General features: G+C 45.5%; 1 protein-coding gene across 1 annotated transcript; it reads left to right on the top strand.

Annotated features, from left to right (window-relative positions):
- Nucleotides 1-274: 274 nt before the first annotated feature.
- On the top strand, nucleotides 275-1350 carry LOC307089868 (dexamethasone-induced Ras-related protein 1-like; the record flags this gene model as incomplete). Its single annotated transcript, XM_079756339.1, has 2 exons — nucleotides 275-545; nucleotides 818-1350. The coding sequence occupies 2 exons, from the start codon at nucleotides 275-277 to the stop codon at nucleotides 1348-1350; spliced, it is 804 nt and encodes a 267-aa protein (XP_079612465.1).
- Between the last annotated feature and the right edge of the window lie 23992 nt (nucleotides 1351-25342).

Here is a 25342-nt window from a genome sequence, read left to right as displayed (position 1 = left end):
GTCCCGCTCGAGCGCGCACACATACACACTGACGCATCCCCCTCCAGCCGGGCTCTGTCCCGTGCCCCTCTCCTCCCGCTGGATCGGAGAGTTCTCGCCGATCCGTGACGCGCCGCGGGGAGGGGCGGGGCCGCGCGGAGGGGATATATACGGGGCGCTGCGCGCTCCGTCAGACAGAACCCATTCACTAGCCACCAAGTCTTCGAGAAGTAGAGAAGACTTCTATCCTCCGTCTAACCGACACCAGCGACCGAGTACTTTAAACCGTTAAACCATGATCAAAAAGATGTCCCCGTCTGAGAGCGAGTACGACATCCCGGCTAAGAACTGCTACAGGATGGTGATCCTGGGCTCCACTAAGGTCGGGAAAACGGCCATCGTTTCGCGGTTCCTGAACAGCCGCTTCGAGGAGCAGTACACGCCGACTATCGAGGACTTCCACCGGAAACTTTACAGCATCAAAGGGGACGTTTACCAGCTGGACGTCCTGGACACGTCGGGGAACCATCCCTTCCCCGCCATGAGGAGGCTCTCCATTCTCACAGGTATGTTACTTTCTGCATCCTCGTTGTGCTTTAACAGGCACCTCAAGTTGTGTTGAGACAATTATTACTCAAGGAATCACTATTGTTTCACATCTCGATGCTTAACCTCCGGTGCGTAATGGAACCACTGCATTACGCACCGGAGTTATTATCTGTATTCCGCCACATCAACGATCACAAATAATAGACTTTGCATTCCTGCTTTATCCTGATATTATTGCGACTCAAAGGCACAATAACTAACGTGTCTTTCCTCCCCTTCTTCCCCTCAGGCGACGTGTTCATCCTGGTCTTCAGTCTCGACAACCGCGCCTCGTTCCAGGAGGTTCAGCGGCTCAAGCGACAGATCTTCGAGACCAAGTCGTGCCTGAAGAACAAGACCAAGGAGCACGTGGACGTGCCGCTGGTCATCTGCGGCAACAAGAGCGACCGCGAGATGCACCGCGAGGTGCAGCCGGAGGATATCGAGCAGCTGCTGGCCGGGGAAGAGAAATGCGCGTACTTCGAGATCTCGGCCAAGCGCAACGAGAACGTGGACAAGATGTTCCAGACGCTGTTCACCATGGCCAAGCTGCCACACGAGATGAGCCCCGACCTGCACCGCAAGGTGTCCGTGCAGTACTGCGCGGACATGCTGCACCGGAAGTCCGTGAAGAGCAAGAAGCTGAAGGACAGTGGGGATGCGTTCGGCATTGTGGCACCGTTCGCGCGCCGCCCGAGCGTGCACAGCGACCTGCTGTACATTAAGGAGAAGGCGGTGGGTGGGGGAGGAGGAAAGGAGAAGGAGAGGTGCTCCATCAGCTAAAGATCAGCAGGGAGTCCGGGTAGACAGAAGAAGAAGACTCTTTGGAGAGGTGGGAACCTCGGCAACCCGAAGGCGCTTCGCCTGAACCGCTTCATCCAGACGGCGGCTTTACGCACGTGCTCAGACTGGGCTGTTCGTCCGAGTCCGGCCAGGGGACACTCGGGGAAACTCGGGGACACTTGGGGGCTATTCGGAGACACTCGGGGGACACGGTGCGTGTCTCTTTCCCCGCGGCCACGTATCTTCTGAGAGGGCTGTTGATGAACACTCGGGAGCACGGAGGGCGGGAAGAAGACCCGCAAATTTCAGCATCTGACGAATGTCGCTTGTCGAATCACGTCAACGCGTCTTGTGATGTGGCTTCTGAAATAAATAGCGTGTGCAGGCTTCACATATCTGCTTCTGAAACCATGTGTTGTGCTAACGCCATGCCTTTGAACCAGATACCATGAGACCAGAGACCAGGGGGGGGGGGGGGGGGGGGGGTTGCCTGGGACCCCCTCATGTGAAGAAAAGAAAACCAGTCGTTTACATTTTGTTATGAACTTTCTGACTGCTAATTGTACTTGAATGTTCCGTTGCATTCCGAACAATCTTTTTTATTTACATTATTATATTTATTGTGAATGTGAATATTTTTTTAGAGAAATGAAGAAAAAGAAAAAAAACGAAAAAAACAATAAACGAAATAAACAAAATATTTCATTACTTCTTTGTTTGTATCTTTCTCATTCAGCCTGAAATAGTACCATATAATATCCCATACTATCAAATATTATCATACTATCGTATATAATATTCTATTACATGGCTAAATAATAGGAAGAGAACCATAGACTTGGCATCTACCAGGTTATTATAATAAAAAAACACTCATGGGCCATCATCCAGAAACCAAAACGGTGTGAGTTTGAAACCCCAAACACAAGGTAAGTGCTGCCGCAGAGGAGTGATGTCTGTGAACTCTGAACTCGTCACGCGACGTTCTGAAACAAAGCTGTCAAAGTAAGCGGAGCTCCTCTTTGCTGCTGAAGAGACAGCTGGAGACGTGATGTGAGGTTGACGGTTCGATTCCCAGCGCTAGGCAGTGAAGTCTCTTCACTATTCAAGGACCAAAACAACATTATTCTGATATGTTCTGCAAAAAAATAATTGAAAACATGATCAATTCTCCCTCAACTATTGAGTAACATAATTCTCCCAGTGCAGCTTGCATTCATATTAATGTCAGCATGTCCGTGCACCGTGAGATGAGTCCTCTCATCACACAATGACAAGCCATCAGGAAGACCATCTTGACCATAAAGCAGAAAGTGTTTGTATGTGCATGGGTGTTTGGTTTTCGTTTGTGAGTTTGTGTGTGTGTGTGTGTGTGTGTGTGTGTGTGTGTGTGTGTGTGTGTGTTTGCTATTACATTGTATTCATAAGGTTACAAAATCAAAACATATTAGAGTTCACTGTTGCCTCAGGATTACATTAAAATAATCTTCTCATAAGCTAAGATAAGATAAGATAAGATAGGATAGAGATCCTGGAGAATGAATATGAGTTCAGCATCGTGAGAAACAGGAAGCACACAATTAGGAAAAACACACAACAAGCATAAACAGTGGGTAAATATAGAATAGAACAGCAAACCTATACGTTAAATATAGAATATTGCAACACACTAAACCAAATGGAGCTCATGAACCTCAGTGCCGCTGTCTTGACTGACATTCCACATGTAGGCGTACAGATAGATCAATAGATGGACAGACAGACACGGAAAACAGACATACAGACAGCCTGGCAGACAGACAGAAAGACAGATAAACACACAGAGAGACAGATACACTAACAGAAAGACATACAGAAATACAGAAATACAGACTGACAGACAGACAACTAGAGCAACATTAACCAGGACTGCAAAAAGGAAAGACAAAACAATCACATCGTATTAGCAAAGACAAAAAAGACAGACATGACGAACAAGACAGAAAAGACAGACAGAGAAGACAGACAGGCAAACAGGCAGACAGACAGAAAGACAGGCAGACAGAGCTCCTTGTGTTAAGAACGGTGACTCTCATATTCCTCCTGATTCAGAAGTCCTCTTGCCAGCTGCTGGTGAGATGAGGTCCTTTGTGTGTGTGTGTGTGTGGGTGTGGGTGTGGGTGTGTGTGTGTGTGTGTGTGTGTGTGTGTGTGTGTGTGTGTGTGTGTGGGGGGGGGGGGGGGGGGGGGGGGGGGTGGGGGGGTGTGTTTGTGTGTGTCTGTGTGTGGTTGTGGGGGGGGGGGGGGGGTTGTTGTTTACGTCTCTGGTGGGAACAACCAGGGAACTTTACACAATGGATGGGATATGTTACTAATACTACAGGGCTGGAGCTGCTGCCGCTGCCATGACTATTACTACTACTAATAATAATAATCATAATATTATTTTTCATGACAATTTTGGAACATTAATGATTATTCATATTAAAGTAGCTATATGTAAACATGACTGTACTGAATCATAACAGGACCATGCTATGCCCTCAGAGAAGAAGGGAACATGCTTCTCTGACAACACTGCTGCCTCTGCTAAAACCTGACATGTTAATAAGTATTAAGCATTAAGTATTTTCTCCTTCCAAAGTTTCCTTCCAGGTCACAGTGTTTGTTGTTGTTTTGGAAGACTACAGACCCTGTGACATGATCGCAAAGTCAGGATTCAAACCCGCGGATTAAAAATGCCTTGCTTATATTGGTCTGAGGCAGATGGGTGAGATGAAATTGATTACATGCTAATGAGTGTAATACGTATTAGCAGAGACGTGTAAATGTGTGATGACAGAACTGGGATAAAACAGAGGACCTTTTGTCGTAGGTCCAACCCCAGGCTCCTAGACGAAATGGGTATCCGTACGTTTAACAATATATTGAATACGTTTTTATTATTTTCCTAATGAACTTGAACTGTATATATTAGGTAGTAATAATCAATTCTATCATTCTGAGTTCAGGCGGTTTGTCGGTCATCATAAACTGTTGTAAGATGCAGCATCACATCCCGGTAACGGGAATTAACCCTCATAATGAGGAGTCATCCTCATTACATCTCTTCACCAATGATCTCCAGTCCTTTGTGATGACGGAGTTCAGAGGCCAGAAGTCTGAAAGAAAGCTGATGGGTGATCAATCTTCCATTTACATTGCCTAAACCTAATCAGGCCTTTTGGAGACGGTTCCATTGTGTTTTAATTTAATCGTGAAAGACTGGCCCGCTGATTAAGATGTTAGCTAACGCGAGAGCAATGGATCATTGCCGCTACTCCTAGCTTTATGATAGCTGCTAGCGCTAACAGAGTCTTTCATCAACAGGCCACATGATCGCGTTACACCAGAAACTGGCTCTGATCGTACTAGCCAGCTGATATATATTACTGCCTGCATGCAGCTTCTCATCTTCAGATAACCACGTTTGACCATTTTCTAAAAACTGATTTTATGTTCTTAAACATTCAGTTCACTCAAACCATTTCTAGGGATTTTTCATCCGTCCGTTTCCACTAGTCTGTCTTTAAATGCAAAACTTAAATTCTGTGCATCCTTAACTGTGCAGCATGTAATAACAATGCACATAAAGTCAAAATAAAAGCTAATAAAGAAATATAGTAGTATAATACACATGGTGCATATAACATTCAAATAAAAAAGCTATAAAATGAATGCTGGAATAAGAAACTGTACAAACTGCTTGCATCGTGACTCATAGCACAAAAAGGACTTAAGACCGTGAGAAAGACACTGATTGACTCATGGGATTTTGTAACAGGCCAACATGTGGACACTGAACGGTGAATTGAACACCGTTTAACTTCCAGGTTGACCTTTAAACAGGACCTGTGGGTTTGGACGATCGTGGCTGCTTCATTCATATCACTTCATGACACCGTTGTGTTGTGAAAGGGTGAGCGCCTCCACACCTATTCATGCGTATAACAAAAACAAAGTGCCAAAGCTGTTTGTTAGTGTTTGGTCCAGGATGGACGTGCTGAAAACATCCTCTTCTTCACCCCGTCTGACTGACCTTCGTTAATGTGTTCAGCTCACAGAACGCCTGGGAGATAAACTGTTAATGTTTAAACCTCTCGTTGACAGAGAGACTTCTTCCTGGCGTTTCTTTTTCTCATTCTTCCGTCCATTCAACTATTAGTGTGTTTTTCTCTCTCTATCTCCCTGCCTGTCTATCTGCTCAATTGTGCTGTTCACAGGAGACACACATGCACACAGACACACGCGCACACACACACACGCACACACACACGCACACACAAGGACACGCACACACATGCACACATGCATACACACACATACACACACGCACACATGCACACACACTAGCACACAGACACCCACACACACACACAGAAACACACACATACACACATAAACACTACGGTAACCTTCAACACACACACACACGCATGCACACACACAAACGCACACACACACACACTAATGACCCTCATCATGACGTTGTGAGTCCATCTCCTCTGCTGCTCTGATGTTCCCGAAGTCGTGCGTCTCGCTGCTGTTTCCCTTTCCCCTCTATCTGCGACGGGTTCCCAGAGATAAGCCAGGCGTCATCAGGAGGGGAGATGAGATGACGCCTGCTGTGAAGGGAAGCCGTCTGCTGCCTGAGGGGGCTGTTGTTGTCTGTTGTATTATATATGATTATAGGGGGGCGGCGGTGTCGTGATGTGTTGTGTTCTGTGTAGACGGGCTGTTGTTGTTATTATTATTATTATTATACATTATTATAGGTGGGTGTTCGGTGTTGTTTTGATGTTGCGTGTGGACGGTCTGTGGTTTTGGGGGGGGGGGGGTAGTGTTATGTTGTGTTGTGTTGATGCTGTGTGTAGACGAGCTGTTGTTGTTATTATTATTATTATTATACATTATTATAGGTGGGTGTTCGGTGTTGTTTTGATGTTGCGTGTGGACGGTCTGTGGTTTGGGGGGGGGGGTAGTGTTATGTTGTGTTGTGTTGATGCTGTGTGTAGACGAGCTGTTGTTGTTATTATTATTATTATTATACATTATTATAGGTGGGTGTTCGGTGTTGTTTTGATGCTGCGTGTGGAGGGGCTGGGTTTAGAGGGGGGTCGGTGTTTAGATGCTGCTGGCCGGGGGCTCTTAGGGTCCTGCTGTCTCTGGTGTCTCTCTGGTGTCTCTGGTGTCTCTCAGGTGTCTCTCTGGTGTCTCTCTGGTGTCTCTCTGGTGTCTCTCAGGTGTCTCTCTAGTGTCTCTCTGATGTCTCTCTGGTGTGTCTCTGGTGTCTCTCAGGATCAACCTGTGTGCTGCTGGTTTTTGTCAGGGATACACACACAAATGCATAAACACACATGCACATGCACACGCACGCACGCACGCACGCACGCACACGCACACACACACACACACACACACATCACACACAGGCTTACATACACACACAGACAGCAAACACACATCGAGAAACCCACACAGTGCACACAATGCATACACACGCACAAAAAAATACCCACAATGTAGAAAAAGAGACAAACAACAGAGAACCATCCCTCCCCCCACACACACACGTTACACACACGTTACACACACACACACACACACACACACACACACACACACACACACAGAACTCGGTTCAGGGGTCGACTTCTTTGGAATGTCGTCTCTCCCGTGCCCGGAGCCTCGCTTCTTCTTATCTCGTTAAAATGTCCGCTTGCGTCCTTGGTCCCGCAAGTTGGTTTCCACGCGATGGAACTAACCCGACGGACTCACAGCCCTGACCTGGAACCCGAGAGATAAGGTCGCTGCTTCACCTGCTCCACTTTCTCCCTGCGCCCTCCACCGGCCTACGCCAAACAATCTGGGTCAACTCCTCATGTCTCTCAGAACACGGACAAAGGACTTGTTGTGAGTGTTTTCGTGCTCCCTGCTATCTGCTCCATTATCCCTCCGCGCACACCGTTACGCAACCTCTGAAGAGTTGTCGGCGGGAGACGGTTTCTCGGCGTGGATTTACGTGTTTGTGCTAAGCCTTTGTCGGATTCTCTTCTTTCAGCAGACCCCACCATGACGAGTGGGTCAGAGCAATTACTGGGGAGGCCTGGCAAGGCTGGGGAGGTGGAGGAGTCAGGACGAGACGTGTGTGGTGCACATCGTGGTATTTAGCAAAACACTGTTAATTGCTTTCATATCGATAATACGATATAGAGCACTTCTGTTAGAGGCCAGGATGCAATAAAGCTTCACTTTAATTTTTCAAAAGACGACAAAATAATATAAAGCAACTATATAGCACCACATCGTCTGCAAAACATCAAACCCAAGTATGGCGGGGGGTTAGGGGGGCGGGGGATAATGGCGGATGCTTATTGGGCCATACAGTGACACAGGATGGTGGTCCGTGGTTGGTAGTGGTGTCCTGTCCCCAGTCTAAATATTCTTGGTTCAATCCCCCAGTGTCTGAGTCTACCTTGCTCCTGAAAGACTAAACATCTGAAAGTCCCTGCAACTTGTTATAAAAGCTCCTTCTAAATATCTTAATAGTACTACAATGCACAAGGAGGGACTCGTAACCTTCCTTTGTTGCTGTAATGGGGCATCAGTACTAATTAATAATAGGGCTATCAATCAGTAACCTGGTTCTCTGAGCTCCCATCCCTCTGTCAACAGCGTATGTGTCCTGGGCTGGCCGGTGTGTCCGAGGGGTTCGGTTCACGGCGTCCTGCGGATAGTGTCCAGCGCCTGATGAACTGTTGTTCAGCAACGCCTGGTGTTCCTGCTGTAACGTTCTGTGTGTTTCCGCCCTGCGTTCCTTGAAGGGTCATAGGTGAATCATGCTACAGCCATTCTACAGGGTAGATATTAGCTCAGCATTTATTTAAGTTGTGCATTGATGTTCCACTGCGAGAGAGAGAAAGAGAGAGAGAGGGACAGAGATAGAGAGGCAAAGAGCGAGAGGGGAGAGAGATGTATTAGAAAACGAGGCATCACCTTAAAAACAGTTTATTCATTCTTTCTAATAACAATATGTGGGCATAACAAAAGGTTAACCAACACAAATAACCTTTTCAAAGTAATTTGAAATATCAATTTTAATGATATCAATATCAAAAGCAAAGAAAGCCAACGCAAATACACCGAAACACAGCATTAACACTTATGCATCCTCTGTTGTTCATGTGTATACATAATGATGATTCATTTTTATATTACCCTCAGGGGTTTCAGTGTAATCGAGTTAATTAACCTTTGTGTTCACGTACCATATTTCATATAATCCAATGAAGGAGGAGGTGGAAAATCAAATTATTTGATATGGAAACCTTACATCAAAGTGAATCTCAAAATGAAATGCTCATAGCAGCCCTTGCCAATGCAATGATATAATTAGACATGAATGTAGACTATACATACAACTGTGAATTTATTATTAAAAATAACGTATTATGGCTCTTTATGCTGCACATAAATCAATATTGCAGTCCAGAGAAATAATCGATCGAATCTACGCACACGATCCTCAGATGGACAAAGATGGCTCTCTCTGCGGAAAGCCCTCTGAAGCTAATCACTGAGTCAACCCTAGCCAGTGGCCCAGTGCTCAAGGGAACTATGGCAGATGGCATGTGTGCTGCTGCCTTTCACACCAATCCAGGTGGAAACCGCCTGCAAGGCAGACGCCATCTGCTGCGATCCTCCATACGGTACAGGCTGTTCCAGCCAGTCTGCAATCACGCCCCATTTAACCGTTCGACAGCACCATGGACCATGTAATCTATAGTCTCTGGGTTCCCACTGCTGGTGTTAATGTCCCACCAGATCAACCGGTCTGCAGTCTGTTAATGTTTGTTTTCTGCTGGCATAACGTGTGTGGCCCATTTGGCTCCCAAGGCCCCATCAGGTCCCTGGAGGACAGGGCCCTCTGCTGAGACAAAGTTAAGCAGCCTAAGATTGTATTATTTCTAATGGAGCCTCTTGTGGAGTTGTGGTGTGCTACAGTTCTGGTGTGTTTTGTCTGTTGTGTGTTGCCGTAACTCTTTAGAGCGGTATGAGAGAGGAGAGAGAGGTATGTGCATAGTAACAGTTCTCCCTGTATTGTATTTTGTTTAAGGAGAAAGAGATAATTTAGGTGGTATATTTTAATGCAGTGTGTGTATTATTTGTTTTAGCATGTATTGTGATGATTTCGGAATAATTTTATTAACTAATGAAACATTTATTATTATTAATTTCATCAGACTATTTGCATGCTAACTAGCTGAAAAGTTTGTTATGCTATCACAGTAATGTTACTGCATTGGAAGGTAAATGCATTTAGTCTGCTGTCTTCTGTTTCCAGAAGATAAAAAGCACGTCGTTGTCCATCAGTTCTTCACTGATTGACCACCGTTACAGAAGGCCCTTTGAGAATGTAGTTGTGATCAAACTGTGCACAAATAAAGTTGATTGACGTCAGCCCCTGTGTCAGGGTAGATGTACCTATATATATTTAGAAATATAGCGTATTGTTAATCAATTATATGTATATATATACTGACTGGGAAGTATAAGGTCTGGTGATACCAGTTTACACTCTACAGGAGGGTAATGTGGCCCCTGAAAATTAGTGAGATCCCCTCATCGACCGCAAGTAAGATGGATGGAAAAGCCAATTCATTCATCCGAAAGTGGTTGGGGCTGCCACGGTGCCTATCTGAAACCGGTCCCTTCGGGAGGAACATACTTCAGCTGCCATTGCAGTCCATTAGTTTGGGCTACATGCAGGAGAAGACCAGACTGGTTCTCGAGCTAAGGGAGTCCACAGACCAGTTGGTAAGGAATGCAAATGCCAAGGTTCCAACCGGCCGCAAGTGGAATGCCCAATCTTGAGGTTGACCAAGCTGTTGGTCGGCTGCAACACCGGGAGATCATGGGCAGAGTCCAGGCAGGAAGAGCAGGGCTAGGATGGGTAGAGGTGCCACGCTTCTGGTCAAAGGCCAACCGTAAGGAGGGGAAGGAGATGGTGGTGGCAGAGGTGACGAGGATGAAGGAAGATCGCTACAAGATCAAGGTTGTGTTGCAGGGCCGACAAGGAAGCTGGATAACCTGGGAGGGAGTTGTTAACTGGAACATCAGTTGGTCAGACCTGTAGAAGATTCCACAGGCAAGACTCAGCATCCTCATTCGCTCAACCTACAACACGCTTCCCTGTCCTCGGAACCACCAGTGGTTTGGGAATGAAGAATGCTGCTCACTCTGCAATGCCCCCAACGCAAGCCTCCTGCAAATCTTATCAGGCTGCAAGATCGCGCTTTCACAGGGGCGCTACAGATGGCGCCACGACCAAGTCCTGAGAAAGCTAGCCGAAGTGCTGGAGGTGTATCGACAGGGTAACAAAGAACCACCATCAGCAGAGGACCACGCCAGCTTAGTCTCAGAAGGAGGGGTAAGGAGAAACACCAGGCCAACAGTAACATCAAGGCCATTCTCCCCCGACCAGGAGTGGAACATGAGGGTTGACCTCGACAGGCAGCTCTGGTTCCCCACAGAGATCACCACCACATCTCTCCGACCAGACATAGTTGTGTGGTCAACCAAGGCAAGATCTGTGCACCTCATCGAGCTCACAGTACCACAGGAGGGAGGGATTGAGGCCGCCTTCGAACGAAAGAAGGCCAAGTACTCTGGTACTGGCTGTACTGGCTGCTTAGTGCCAGGGGGCTGGCTGGAAGGCTTCCATCTACCAAGTGGAGGTTGGATGCCGAGGGTTTCTGGGGTTGTCAACCACACGCCTCTTAAGGGATGCAGGAGTGACCGGGGGGAGGCTAAAGAGGGCAACAGAGGACCTGGCAGAGGAGGCTGAGAAAGGGAGCTTTTGGCTCTGGCTGAGGAGGAAGGATAGGTATTGCGGAAAGAACATCTAACCCCAGACAACAGCAGCAGGGGAGAACAACTATCAGCCACAGGGGGTGACAGGGAGACGTCCCCGTCACTGCTCCGCCACCAGGAGACGTTCCAGAATTAAAGGAGCGAAACGTTGGTGAATGGTGGTTTCTGGCTGATGACCCTTCAGCTGACCCATGGGCACCGGAAACGGTGCGACAGGCAGCAATGCCCAGCAGGCGATAACATCTTCCTGTTCATTTACTATATACTATATATATTCATATATATATCCATATATAAATATAAAAACATATATACTGGTCATTCATCTAAATAGCTATATATATATTTAAATATATAACATAAATGTCCATAAAAACTAAAGGCATAATATATCCATAAGGTCTTCTGTGAGAGCCACATATGTGGTGGGATCTCCTGCCAACAGGAGTGTGAGTCTGCTGAGCCTCCAGACGCTGTGCCACGGTCGGTGATGCCTTCCTTACTGCTTCTCGGCGTCACAGTGCTTCTACTTTCTCTTTCTCTCTCTGAATCACGCTCCACTATGGACAGCCTCGTGGTGGTTACTCGTTCTGAGGCATTCAGAGATGTGCGTAACCTCTTCAACTTTGACAGAACTTTGAATTTTCCCGAGCCGCTATCAAATGAACCCCACACAACAGGAACCACCATGACTAATTTCCTCCAGCTTGATCCTTTCTTCTATTCTCAATGTACCGGATCCCTTTAGGAACAAACAGGTCCACGTTACCCTTGTGGACAACGCAACCATCTCCGGATTGCTTCTCTTTCTCAGGGTTTTATCTGCCTATATGTTTTCACGAGGCCATACTGTTCATTCCTCTGTTCTTGGGTAGGGTGACACCTGCCCCCATCTACCAGGAGAACGTCTTCCTTCTACACCCGATGAGTCATCTCTGGGTGCTGACGTGTGTGCTGTGTGTGTACATACTGGGGGAAAAAACATTTGTGTACGATAGAAACACGCTGGGGCTTTTTGGTGGTTTCTGCCAGGCTAAGAGGGCATTCTGAGGTTTGGGTCATTAATCAATCTTAATGACCCTGTCCCTGCTGATTAATCAATCTGCAGGATTTCACGTCTGTATTGTTTATTTCTTTGACCAGTTGGAGCCCGCAGAATCACAGATCCCAGAGTTTGACCGGCTAGGCTGACCCCTCGCATGACGTATGTAGGTAGAAATAGTGGCTAGAATAATATCTGTGGGAGGAAGTTATTCCGCACTTGGCTTGATTTGCCGTATCTTTTGCTATTGCCTGACTTTTCTTTTCTGTGAAAAGACGCACAGCCAGACAGATATGGAAGAAAATAAACAACGTCCTTCAGCGGGGGGAAACCATGTCTGGAAGGAAACATCAGTGATGATGGAGGATGTTTCTCCAGCCTGTGTCTGTCCCCCCCAATCAGAGCGGCCGATATTCAATGTGCTACACCCTCATGAGCAGAACTGTGACGGTTGGCGACACAGAGCACAGTGACGCTCTTTCATGAGGAAAGCCTTTTCTCTGGAAGAGAAAACCTCTGACAGCCGTCCGTTCGACACACTGTCATCAGACCCGCCACAGTGACAGGCTGTCGTGACATTCTGAATGGGATTGTGCTCGTTCCACTTTTTCTTTTCAGACGTTATTGCTCCCTAAAAGGACCAGATTGGCGTATGTTGCTTCCACGCAAAGCATCCCTTATCCACTTCGTCATAACACTATTGCTCTGACCTTTATCTTATTTTTGATTCACTTGATTATTGTCAAGTGAATGTGTGTGAATGTCGTGGTCAGAGACAATCACGCACACACATACGCATGCACACTCCCTATCCCCTCCCTACTCTCTAATAGTATGATTCAACCATGAATCCCAAGAACTGAGCTTGTTCCACTGCAATAGTTTAACTAATTTCCTCCTTTCTTCTGCCTCTTTGAGATGCCTAATTCTCTAGGGCTGTAATGTTCTAGTTCACATCATTACAATCTCTACTCTTTTCTCTCTGAAGCATAACTGTAAATTAGGGAACTTGGCTGTATATGAATGTGTGTGTGTGTGTGTGTGTGTGTGTGTGTGTGTGTGTGTGTGTGTGTGTGCGTGCGTGTGTGCCTGACGCACAATCTGATATCGCCAAGTATTAATTTCTCCTGGGCCAACATCACAACCACTAAATCAGCAGTTACCTCAAAACCGACCAATCAGCAGCGAGTGCTGTTATGACGTCACCGTTTTGCATCGCCCGCCTCCCAGAACTGTTAGCTAGCTCGCAGCTACAATGCGGCCTCGTGCCTACCAGCGATTCTGCATTTCTGAATTTCTGCACTTTCTGCTCGTGCCATGCTTGCGTGCGTGCAAACGGTAAGTTAAGCAAATAACATACAGACCATATGCATGTCTTTGAGCTAGTTTAGCTATCTTATTTACCAAGTAAAACGTTCCGTTGACTTGAATGGGCTTTCCCAAAGTTCTACGGGTCCTTCTTTTCCAATGAACGCTGAAACTATTAATGACCTCTGCCAAGGCGACAGATTTGTGTTTGAGATTCACGTCTAGGAAACCATTGTTCAGATTCGTTGTAAAGAATGTTGGATTCAAGTTCGTATTTTTCCAATAATGACCTGCGTTCCATCGTTAGACTTGTTGGCCCTGGCTCAAGATAAGACTTGTTGTTCCTGGCTCAAGATTAGACTTGTTGTTCCTAGCTCAATATAAGACTTGTTGCCCCTGGTTTAACATTACTTATGGCCCTACTTTAACGGTCTGAAACGCAAGTGAGAAGCGCCAAGCGCAAGTAGCTTTGTGGCCGGTTCTATGGCGATGTCGCTAGTTTACCGGTGCAAGAGTCATTTTGACTCTCAGGACTCGTCAAAATGACTCTTGCGCCCGGCGCAAATCTAAAAAGGGTTGGTCTGAAGTAGCCTAATTACCCGTAGGTGTGGTTTGGGCGTAACGTGCAATAAACCAATGAGAGTGCCAGCTCCCATCCCCTTTAAGAGCCATGAGCGCATTTGAATCTGACGAGTTGATATTTTGACAGCGCGTCTGCAGTCTCCGATGAGACAGATGCACATGAATTTCAAACTTTAAATGGCTCAGTTTATGGCCAAATAATATGGCCTGATTCACATATGGAATAAGGCTTTCTTCCACAACTTCAGAAATACTGAGTCCTCAAATAAATTTCGGCAAAGAAAACTTATATAATATAACATATGATATGCGGTAGCTGTGGTTATATTTAATGATATACGCAATACATTATAAACATTGTTTCTTATCAGTATTGTATGCATTATCGTTTTCGACTTGTGTTCCTAATATGCATGTGTCCCCCGTTAATATACATTGCCATGGACTGTATTATGCGTTACGTGTTTAGTTTGCGTGTGTTTAAACAGATGGACGCACACACGCGCACCCGCATTCATTAATTATTTTACACATTAATTATTTTACACATACAAAATAAATAATAATGTTATAATAATGTTAATAATAATGAATGCGCGCGCGCATTCATTCATTATTTTTAACACTCACTCGCGGTCAAACAATGTTTTCTCACGATCAAATACTCATCAATCCTAAAAGTTATGGGCATGTACACGATGTCTGTGTCAAGAAAATATGTGTTTGCTGTACGGTGTTTGCAGATGCATTGATTTAAAAGTACACCTTATTACCGCTGTATCAGCTGTTCTTTCCCAAATAATTCACCAAGAATGTGTGGCTAGGTAGATAAGAGAAGCAAAGTGTATGCGCGAGGTGCACAAGCAACAATATGCATGCATCCTTAAAATAGCATCTGAACAACGCGCCACTGACTTTAAACCAGGTATTTCCTGGTTTGTGGCGCAAGTGGTTTCTGAAACTGCAGAATAGCACCAGGGAACGTTTCGCCGAACCGCCCCTTGGGGCGCAAGATCATTCCCTAATTTACCGACGCGTGGCGCAGGAGGGAAAAGAACGCTCTGCGCCAGTTGCAAACTAGCAACGACACATGCGCCAGTGATTAAGTCAATTGCGCCGGATGCAAGATAGGGCCCATACTGTACATAGAATGCACAATCTTATAGATGGACGTCCTGAGCGCGTGTAAGCAATGCCAAGGTTTACACAAGCTTTTTTCAGGCGTTCTCCACAGGCAGTACACTGGTGGCTATATCTTGTGTACAGATAGTTATGACTCCCCTGGACCTATTACTTGCACATTTAGGATTTTGTTATACTATAACACTGTATTTAAAGTAATGCATCTTCGAAACAGGGACAACAAGTCATATCTTGAGCCAGGAACAACAAGTCTAATGTTAAACCAGGGACAACAAGTTGTATCTTGAGCCAGGGACAAGAAGACTAATGTTAAACCAGGGACAACAAACGTTTTACTTGCATTATGAAGAGCCGTATAATAAAGCTAGCTAAAATCAGGCTTTGCACCAACATCAATCACACTAATATGCACTGTATGTAATCAAAGTATTTAATGCAGTTTGGTAACTTAAGCTAGCTAGCTATGTTAGCTAACTACGTTAGCTAAGAGCAGTTAGCTAGGCAAGCTAAAGCTATCTTAAATCAGACACTCGTGTAGGCACATTTGCACTGACAAAGGTAAAATCTAATTAGCTAAATAAGATGGCTAAACTAGCTAAAAAACATGCATATGGTCTGTATGATATTTGCTTAACTTATCGTTTGCACGCACGAGCAGAAAGTGCAGAAATTCAGAATGTTTGGTAGGCAGGAGGTCGCACTGGGCACAGCTGCAAGCTAGCTAACAGATCTGGGAAGCGGGCGATTCAAAACGGTGACATCATAACAGCACTCGCTGCTGATTGGTCGGTTTTGAGGTAACTGCTGATTGGGTGGTTGTGATGTTGGCCAAGGAGAAATGAATACTTGGCGATATCAGATGGTGCGTGCCTGACTATGTCTGAGGGGACAGAAGGTCACTCTTGTCTCAGTGAACCGCACACAATGACGTGTGTGTTCCTCTTCTGACCTCTGCTGCCTACATAACACACACACAGAGACACACACATGCACACGCACACACACACACACACACACACACACACACGCTTACACACACACTCACACACACACACACATACATACACACACACACACACACACTTACACACACACACACTTACACACACACTTACACACACACACATAAAGACAGATAGACAAAGATACACACACACACACACACACTTAAAGACAGATAAACAAAGCTACACACACACCCACCCCCCCCACACACACACACGTAAAGACAGATAGACAAAAATACACACACACACACAGACATACACACACACACACTTAAAGACAGATAAACAAAGAGAGAGAGAGAGAGACACACACACACACACACACGTAAAGACAGATAGACAAAGCTACACACACACACCCACTTAAAGACAGATAGACAATGAGAGACACACACATAAAGACAGATAGACAAAAATACACACACACACACGCACACATACACACACACACACACAAAGAAGATAGACAAAGATACACACACACAAATACACGCACACACATATGAAGACAGATAGACAAAGATACACACACAAACACATACACAGACACACACACACACACACACGTAAAGACAGATAGACAATGAGAGACACACACACAGAATTTATTAAGATACGCACACACACACACGTAAAGGCAGATAGACAAATAGAGACACACACACAGAATTCATGAACTCAAACACACACACAAACACACATTCTCACCTACAAGTCCCCATTCACACAAATACCAGCAGCTTGGTTGAAGAGGTGCTACTGCTGTCGTCTTCGGGGTGTTAACAGCACTCTTGTGACATAGATCCCAGGCTGTTGGAGAGTTCAACACCTCTAGTGCATCATGACACATTTAATGTTGCAGGATAATAGACAAACACACACACACACAGACACACAGGCACACACACACACACGCGCGCACACACACACATACACACACCTAATCATACAAGTTCCTCCCACCTAAACAGAAACCTCTGTTCTCCCACAAACAGTACCAGCATACAAACACGGGTCTGTCTGAGGAGTTAGGTCCTATTGTCCATCATCATCATCATCATCATCATCATCATCATCATCATCATCATCGTTGCCAACATCACCACCATCTTCATGCCCACCATCATCACCATCATCCTCCTCCTCACCTTAATTGCGAGGGCATCAGTTCGAGCGTCCAAGGACAGTAAACAGAGCGAGCTGCAAAACATTATTCTGGGATAGACATTACTGTCCCAGGTCACTCCGTCCCGGCGCAGTCTGGGACGGAGTGACCTGGGACAGTAATGTCAACCTAGACATTGTTGACATTAAGTGTCGCCCCGGGAGAATATATTAGTTTTTTTACGTTTATATATTTGGCCGTACATTGAGACTGTGGTAGCCTAGGTACCCTGAAGGGCTGTTCTAGATGGTTCTGTTTGTCCGTTATCCGTCTAGTCTTTTCTCCGTTTGGGAAGTCCAATGTTAGCAGTATATATTATGATAAACATTGATATGCGAGACAATAAAGTGTTTATAATATATGATTCACTTGGAATTAGATGAGAGGATGATGATGATGATGATGATGATGATGATGATGATGAGCATTAGCATAACAACGATGTGTGTGTTTGTTTTGTGTTGTAAGTGTACCTGGGAGTGGGATGAGGGCTGGTTGAAGCAGCCTCACCTGGCCCAGGTGAGACTGATTGGACTCTGGGGCTGGGTAAGGCTGCACACCTGTCACACTATGAGCAATCATTGTTGTAATTGGCCGAGGGCTGTGATTGGCTGACGGTTTTAGCTGGCTGACCCATACTAGAGTTGTCAGCGGCACATGCAATCCATCTTTGATGGCAACTCTGTGATAAGGGTATATTAAGACTACATGCTATTTAATCATGTTAGCACTTTACAACATATTATATTCAATTCTTATTATATTATATTTAAACTGAAACATCTTTATAACGGTAGAATATTGAAACAATATATTATTTTACATATTTAATATTTACCAGTATATTGAAAGAATATATAACATTTAATTATATTTCTGTTGTATTCTTAGATTGATACATGATTTTATATATATATATATATATATATATATATATATATATATATATATATATATATATTCATTATATTTCAGGCTCATATTAAAACATTATATTACATTTATTTTATCAAATTATATCATTGCATGGAAACATGATTACATTTAATTCATCATGTAACAGACTCATATAAAAGGTTATATCAGGCCTGTGTCACTGGAACAGGTCATGGTCGTCCTTGATGGTGTCACACCACCTCTCCCCCACCCTCCCTCCCGTCTCCACCACCCCCACCTCCTCCCGTCTCCACCACCCCTCCTCCCGTCTCCAGATCAGACCCCCTCAGAGCCGCCTGACTGCGGGTATAAGTTACACAGTTGTTTGTGAGGGGGCCCAAGGCAGAGGGGGGCCCCCGTCAACAGTTCTGCCCAGGGGGCTGGTAGGGGGAATTCGGGGGGGGCATCAGTACCTCTGGTATACAGGGCCCAGAATTTGGTGCTACGGCCCTGGACATCCTGCTCCTCGTCAGAGGCAGATGTTGATCCCATGGTGTCAACGTTCAAAGGTGTCGAGACGGAGGAGTGGGCGAGTGTCAGCGTCTACGTCACAACGCTACGTCACAAGCGCTACATCACAACGCCATCAACAGCAGGCGGGTTGGGGCTAGCATGGGGAGACACCGGCAAGGTGTTGTTGATGAGGAGGAGGAGGGGGAGGAGGTGGAAGATGGAGACGGCGATGATGAGGAGGAGGAGGAGGAGGAGGAGAAGGAGGAGGCAGTTGATGAGGAGGAGGAGGAGGAGGAGGAAGAGGAGGAAGATGGGGACGGCGATGATGAAGAGGAGGAGAAAGAGGAGGAGGAGGAGGAGGAGAAGGAGGAGGCAGTTGATGAGGAGGAGGAGGAGGAAGATGGGGATGGCGATGATGAGGAGGAGGAGAAGGAGGAGGAGGAGGAGGAGGAGGAGAAGGAGGAGGCAGTTGATGAGGAGGAGGAGGAGGAGGAGGGGGAGAAGGATGATGGGGACGGCGATGATGAGGAGGAGGAGGAGGAGGAGGAGGAGGAGGAGGAGGGGGAGGAGGAGGGAGAGGAGAAGGAGGCAGATGATGAGGAGGAGGAGAAGGAGGATTGTGAGGATAAACATCATTGTTATTAATGTGTTGAAGATGGCTGGTTTTATAAACAATTGTTTTCTTCCATTCATTATCATAGCTATCATATCTAAGTATCATAACTATCATTAATTCTTCATTCCTCACTGCTTGCTCTCTGACACGGATGATGATGATGATGATGAAGTTCATGTTGATGTTGATGTTGATGATGATGATGATGATGATGATGATGATGATAAAAGCGTCTGCTAAATGCCCTAAATGTAAATGTAAATGTAAATGATGATGATGATGATGATGCGTTTCTATAACCAGTTTAAACGAGTTGGGCTATTCTGTGCCTGAGATGGAGCAATGATGATGGAAATGTATTTGTACACACACACTCGTGTGTGAGTGCTTGAGTGAGTGTGTGTGTGTGTGTGTGTATGTGTGTGTGTGTGTGTGTGTGTGTGTGTGTGCATGAGTGTGAGTTATCAGGCTGTCAGGCAGACTGAGGCTAACTGTGACCCTGTGTAACGCCATCTGCTATTCGAAGTCGTCAGTCATAGCACGCACTAACGGCTATATGGAGCTAAGGTCTGCTGCTCGCACACACACACACCCACACAAACATATACACACACAAACATGCAAACATACACTCACGCATAACCACCCCACATATATAAACACACCCACACACACTAATACCTGACCCTCCCCACACATACACACACATATACAAACATTATTGCACACACACACACAGACACGCACACACACACACACACACACACACACATAAATACACACACACACACACTAACACATACACTCACACATAACCAACCCACATATACACACACTAATAAATAACCCTCTCCACACAAACACACACACACACACACATATACAAACATATTCGCACACACACACACACATGCATACACACATTCACACATTCAAACACACACACACACACACACACACGGTAGCGTCTGGGCTATTACCAGCATCCTGTTATATATTCTCCCCACAAGAAGAAACCTTCCTGATGAAGAACCTATGATCATCATCATCATCATTATCATCATCATCATCGTCATGTCACCGGTGTGAAACAGAGCCGTCCAATGAGTGCGTCGTACTGTGACCACGGCGTCATGAAGGGAGGAAAGTAACTCGGAAGCACTGGCTAATTTAAACCATGCAAACGCCGACTCCCCCCGACTCCCCGTGTGATACTCTCTCTCTCTCTCTCTCCCTCCCTCTCTCTCTCCCTCTCTCTCTCTCTCTCTCTCTCTCCATCCATCACACACACATGAGTTTTATTGAAAACTCACTTTTATTAAAACATTGACTTTGGCATTAGACCAAAAATAAACTTTAAGTATTTATGTTCTGTTATTGTTTCGATGGCGCTTTGCATAGCAGATGTGATGGCTGCGTCACATGATGAAATGAAACATCAACAAATACAGAACTGTTAATAAACTAACCGATAGCAACAATGGAAACACAATAGGGGTAAAAATAGTCTAAAGTTAAGTTGTAATGTTCACGAAAATCAGATTGCACAGGTCACACTTATTTTCCAGTACAGTTTTGGTCCTCTGACATCTGACGTAATTCTTCAGAATATTCCTCTACGTTTGAGGAACATTCCCAGTTCCAGAGAAACGGCCTCTGACGTGAGGATGGGAATCAGAAACAGAGAGACTGCCTCTCCAAATCTTTCTCAGAATAATTCATCACCCCAAACCCACGATTCCCGCATCGTGATTCCGGAACGCGCCCCGACACATGTAGTATTCACGCCTCGAGCCTTCAGGAGATGGAGCTCTTGAGTCACACAGAAACTATTATAGGATATATTATTTTCCACGTATATATAATGCAATAAGTACTGAATCTATATATCTGGGAATGGGATTACTAAAGGATCTTTGTGTGCGTGTGTATATGTCTTTCGGCCTGTTTCGTCTGTCAGTCTCTCCATCTGTCTCTCTGTCTGTCTCTATCTTTCTGTCTGTCTTCCACTCCGTCTCTCTCTCTCTCTCTCGCTCTCTCTCTCTCTCTCAGCGTCTGTTATGGTATTAGAGGCGTGACGCTCTGTGACGTTGGGGATTCCAGTACCGTCTGTCTCAGCTCAGTCCTGGCATCGATGCCGTGGCCCCCACAGACCCCCGGGGCCTCTGGTCAAACCCTGGAACCCCAACACACACATACACGGACGCCACACACACAGCCCTCAATATGCACATGCACACGCACACACCATCACACACACAGGCACGCTCCCTTGTGTGCCCACACACAGTAGTAATATAATAGTGTGGGAAGAGTTTCTACGTATACACACCTCCTCAATCAATTCCTGGTATTCTTCCTCTGTGTGTGTATGTGTGTGGTTGTGTGTGTGTGTGTGTGTGTGTGTGTTTGTGTATTTGGCACACTTATTGCATTAAATGCTGCTGCAGACCCTGTCATATATTTAGCTTCTTAGAGACCAAAACTTAATTACTAAGACCAGGCACGAGGAAGAGGAGGTGGGGGGGAAGGAGGAGCAGTGAGGAGAGAGGAGGAAGAGCAGGGGACAAGATACGAAGGGAGAGGAAGGAGGAGGAGGAGGAGGAGGAGAAACGGATGGGGAGGAAGGAGCTTCATGACAGAACGTGTGAACGTGTGTGTGTTAAAACGCAGATGAACTTCTCATGGGACGGGGGGGGGGACGGGGGGGGGGGGGGGGATTTCCACATAAACGACCCTAGATACCATCTCCCTTCCGCCGAAACCAATACACACACACACACACACACACACACACACACACAAAGTAATAGTAACACCCACCCACATTCATCCATACACAAAGCTGTAGCATCACATATCAATGATGTCACACACACACACACACACACACACATTAATATAGGCATAGACATGATTCTTCTGCTCAAGCTGCTGCCGTGTCGTCATGGCGATGTGTTGCTATCATCTGCCCCCACGCACGCGTCCCATCTCTTATCTCACACACACCCGCACACACACACGCACACACACACGCACACAGGCAGAGATATGGATGTATGACAGGGTCAAGTGCAAGCACACATTCTCTGTTGGCTATACACATGTACACTCACAAACACAATCCAAAACACTCACACGCACACAAACACACACACTCACACAACCTTGCGCACAGATATGCCTGTCCACACCCAAATGGAAGGACACACACACACACACACACGCGCGCGCACACACGGGAGGAATTATTCCAGTTCCCAGTATTCTGCAGGTCCAGACTGAAGAAGCCTTCATTATGTTTCAGTACAGAGGGTTAGAGGTTGGTCTCAGACTGAACTAAGTGCTTCTGATGCAGCGCTACGCTGAATTAACAGCAAGAGACTTTCAGGAAGAGATGGAGCTGTCACACCTCAATGCAATCAAGGTTTATAAGAGCTCTGTTCTTAAAGAGAGAGAGAGAGAGACAGACAGACAGACAGACAGACAGACAGACAGACAGACAGACAGACAGACAGACAGACAGACAGACAGACAGACAGACAGACAAAGAGAGAGAGAGAGAGAGAGAGAGAGAGAGAGAGAGCGAGCGAGAGCGAGACAGACAGACAGACAGACAGACAGACAGACAGACAGACAGACAGACAGACAGACACTACATTTATAAATCACTGTCCGGGGTCATTAGTAGGCGACTATGTCTTTAACTTGTCTTAATTTCCCCCCCCACCTTTGCCGAAGTTATAAAATATCCCCCATTCTCTATATTTCTCTTCCATTCTATTTAGTGTCCCCTTTTATAATTTTCGATGTATTTTTTAAATGTACAGATTATGGAGTGTGTGTGGATGATGGCTGGTTGGAGTCTCATTGGACTCTGGACACCTGTTGCTCATTGAGTAATCGGCGTGCACAGGTTAGACCAGCCATCACTGCACACACTCAGGGAGAGATCCCCTGCATGCAGCATACAGCACCACCATTATGATGTTCATTTACTGACACTTTAACAGTAAACCGAATTTCTATCATCATCACCCTTGTGTTCTTTGTCTGGAGGAGCCCATTGAAAGCCCCCTAGGTGGTGTGTAGCATGGATGGATTATTGTACACTATTTTATTTCACTTTATTCTATTCAGGCCCCCTATCGCCAGGCCCCGGTACTGGGTGCTCTGTCGGGTGTCAGCTTACGCGTATGGAAGCAAGTGTCTTTTTTTTCTCTGAAATGTGTAAACGGCGCCATCTGCTGTTCTTTTTTAACCAAGAAACATTTTTTTTATTATGAAAATAAATTCCCTCTCCCCTACTTTTTCCTTACCCATCAAATGAAAGAGCTTTATTGGCATGAAAAATAAATAAAATAAGTAGCGTCCCAATAAAAAAGTAAAAATATGTAAATGAACCCATACCGTAGCAATTGAGTGTGTGTGGAGTTGGACCGTGTGTGAGGAGGTTGTAAACACTGATATGCTACACAGCGTAGGATTGGACCTAACCTCTTGCCATGGTATAGGACCTGTTCCCGTTCACCGGTCTGGTGGGACTAGAGGGTGCCTGTACTTTGGCAGTAAGCTCCAGTACTGTGCTGAATAGCACATTGTGTTACAACTGAGCCCTTCTGACACGCAGCCTTGACTCCTCAACAGGGCATTGTTTCCTATCCAGTGGTGTACACAGACACACACACACACACAAAAATACAAATGCACACAAATAAACATACATGCAGAAACACACGCACACATTCTCACACACGCAAACATTTTCTCTCTCACACACACACAAAAATACACATACACACAAATAAACATACATGTAGAAACACACGCACACATTCTCAAACACGCAAAAATTTTCTCTCTCACACACACACACACAAAAATACACATACACACAAATAAAAATACATGTAGAAACACACGCACACATTCTCAAACACGCAAACATTCTCTCTCTCTCACACACACACACACACACACACACACACACACACACACACACCTTGGCCGGAGAAGGTCCCTCTGTCCTTGAACGCCTCGGATGCAACGAAGAACCTTCAAGAGTGCTAAGAGATAAGGAGAGACGTTGGTGTGTGTGTGTGTGTGTGTGTGTGTGTGTGTATGTGTGTGTGTTAGACAGTGTGTGAGTGTGTGTGTGTGTGTGTGTGTGGGGGGGGGTTGCTTCTGTTTGTGTGTACTTGTGTGTGTGTGTGTGTGTGCGCGTGTGTGTGTGTGTGTGTGTCTGTGAGAGAATGTGTGTGTGTTAGACAGTGTGTGAGTGTGTGTTTGTGTGTGAGAGAATGTGTGTTTTTTTATGTGGGAATGTGCGCGGGTGTGTGTGTGCGTGTGTGTGTGTGTGTGTGTGAGATAGAGAGAATGTGAGTGTGTGTGTCTGGTAGAGAATGTGTGTGTTTGAGACTGTGTGTGTGTGTGTGTGTGTGTGTGTGTGTGTGTGTGTGTGTGTGTGTGCGTGTGTGCGTGCGTGTGTGTGCATGCGCGTATTCGCGCATTAGAGTAAGAATCAATCCTTTCCAGAACTTCATTCAGTCGTCTGTACATAATAGCCACTCAATGAAGAAACTGGGGTTCACATATCATATATGTATAAATGTTATTCAGGATATACAAGCAAACAGTTTGATACAGATTTAAATACAGCATTACATTTAGTTAAGTGAAAAAAACATCTGGAAGAACAACCAGTAGAAATAGTTTGCAGTTTTAACCACTACCAACCTTTTGGGTTTTTAACTGATTATAGCTTACCACTTTGTTTGTGTGGCTACTCAAGACGACCGGTCGATAATATTTGAGTTAAATTAAGTCAAATATTTGATTCACTCTCCAAAA

The sequence above is a fragment of the Pollachius pollachius genome, assembly GCF_949987615.1.
Source record: "Pollachius pollachius genome assembly, chromosome: 19".
In the NCBI taxonomy this organism is placed as follows: Eukaryota; Metazoa; Chordata; class Actinopteri; order Gadiformes; family Gadidae; genus Pollachius; species Pollachius pollachius.
This window is presented reverse-complemented; position numbering and strand designations above follow the sequence as displayed.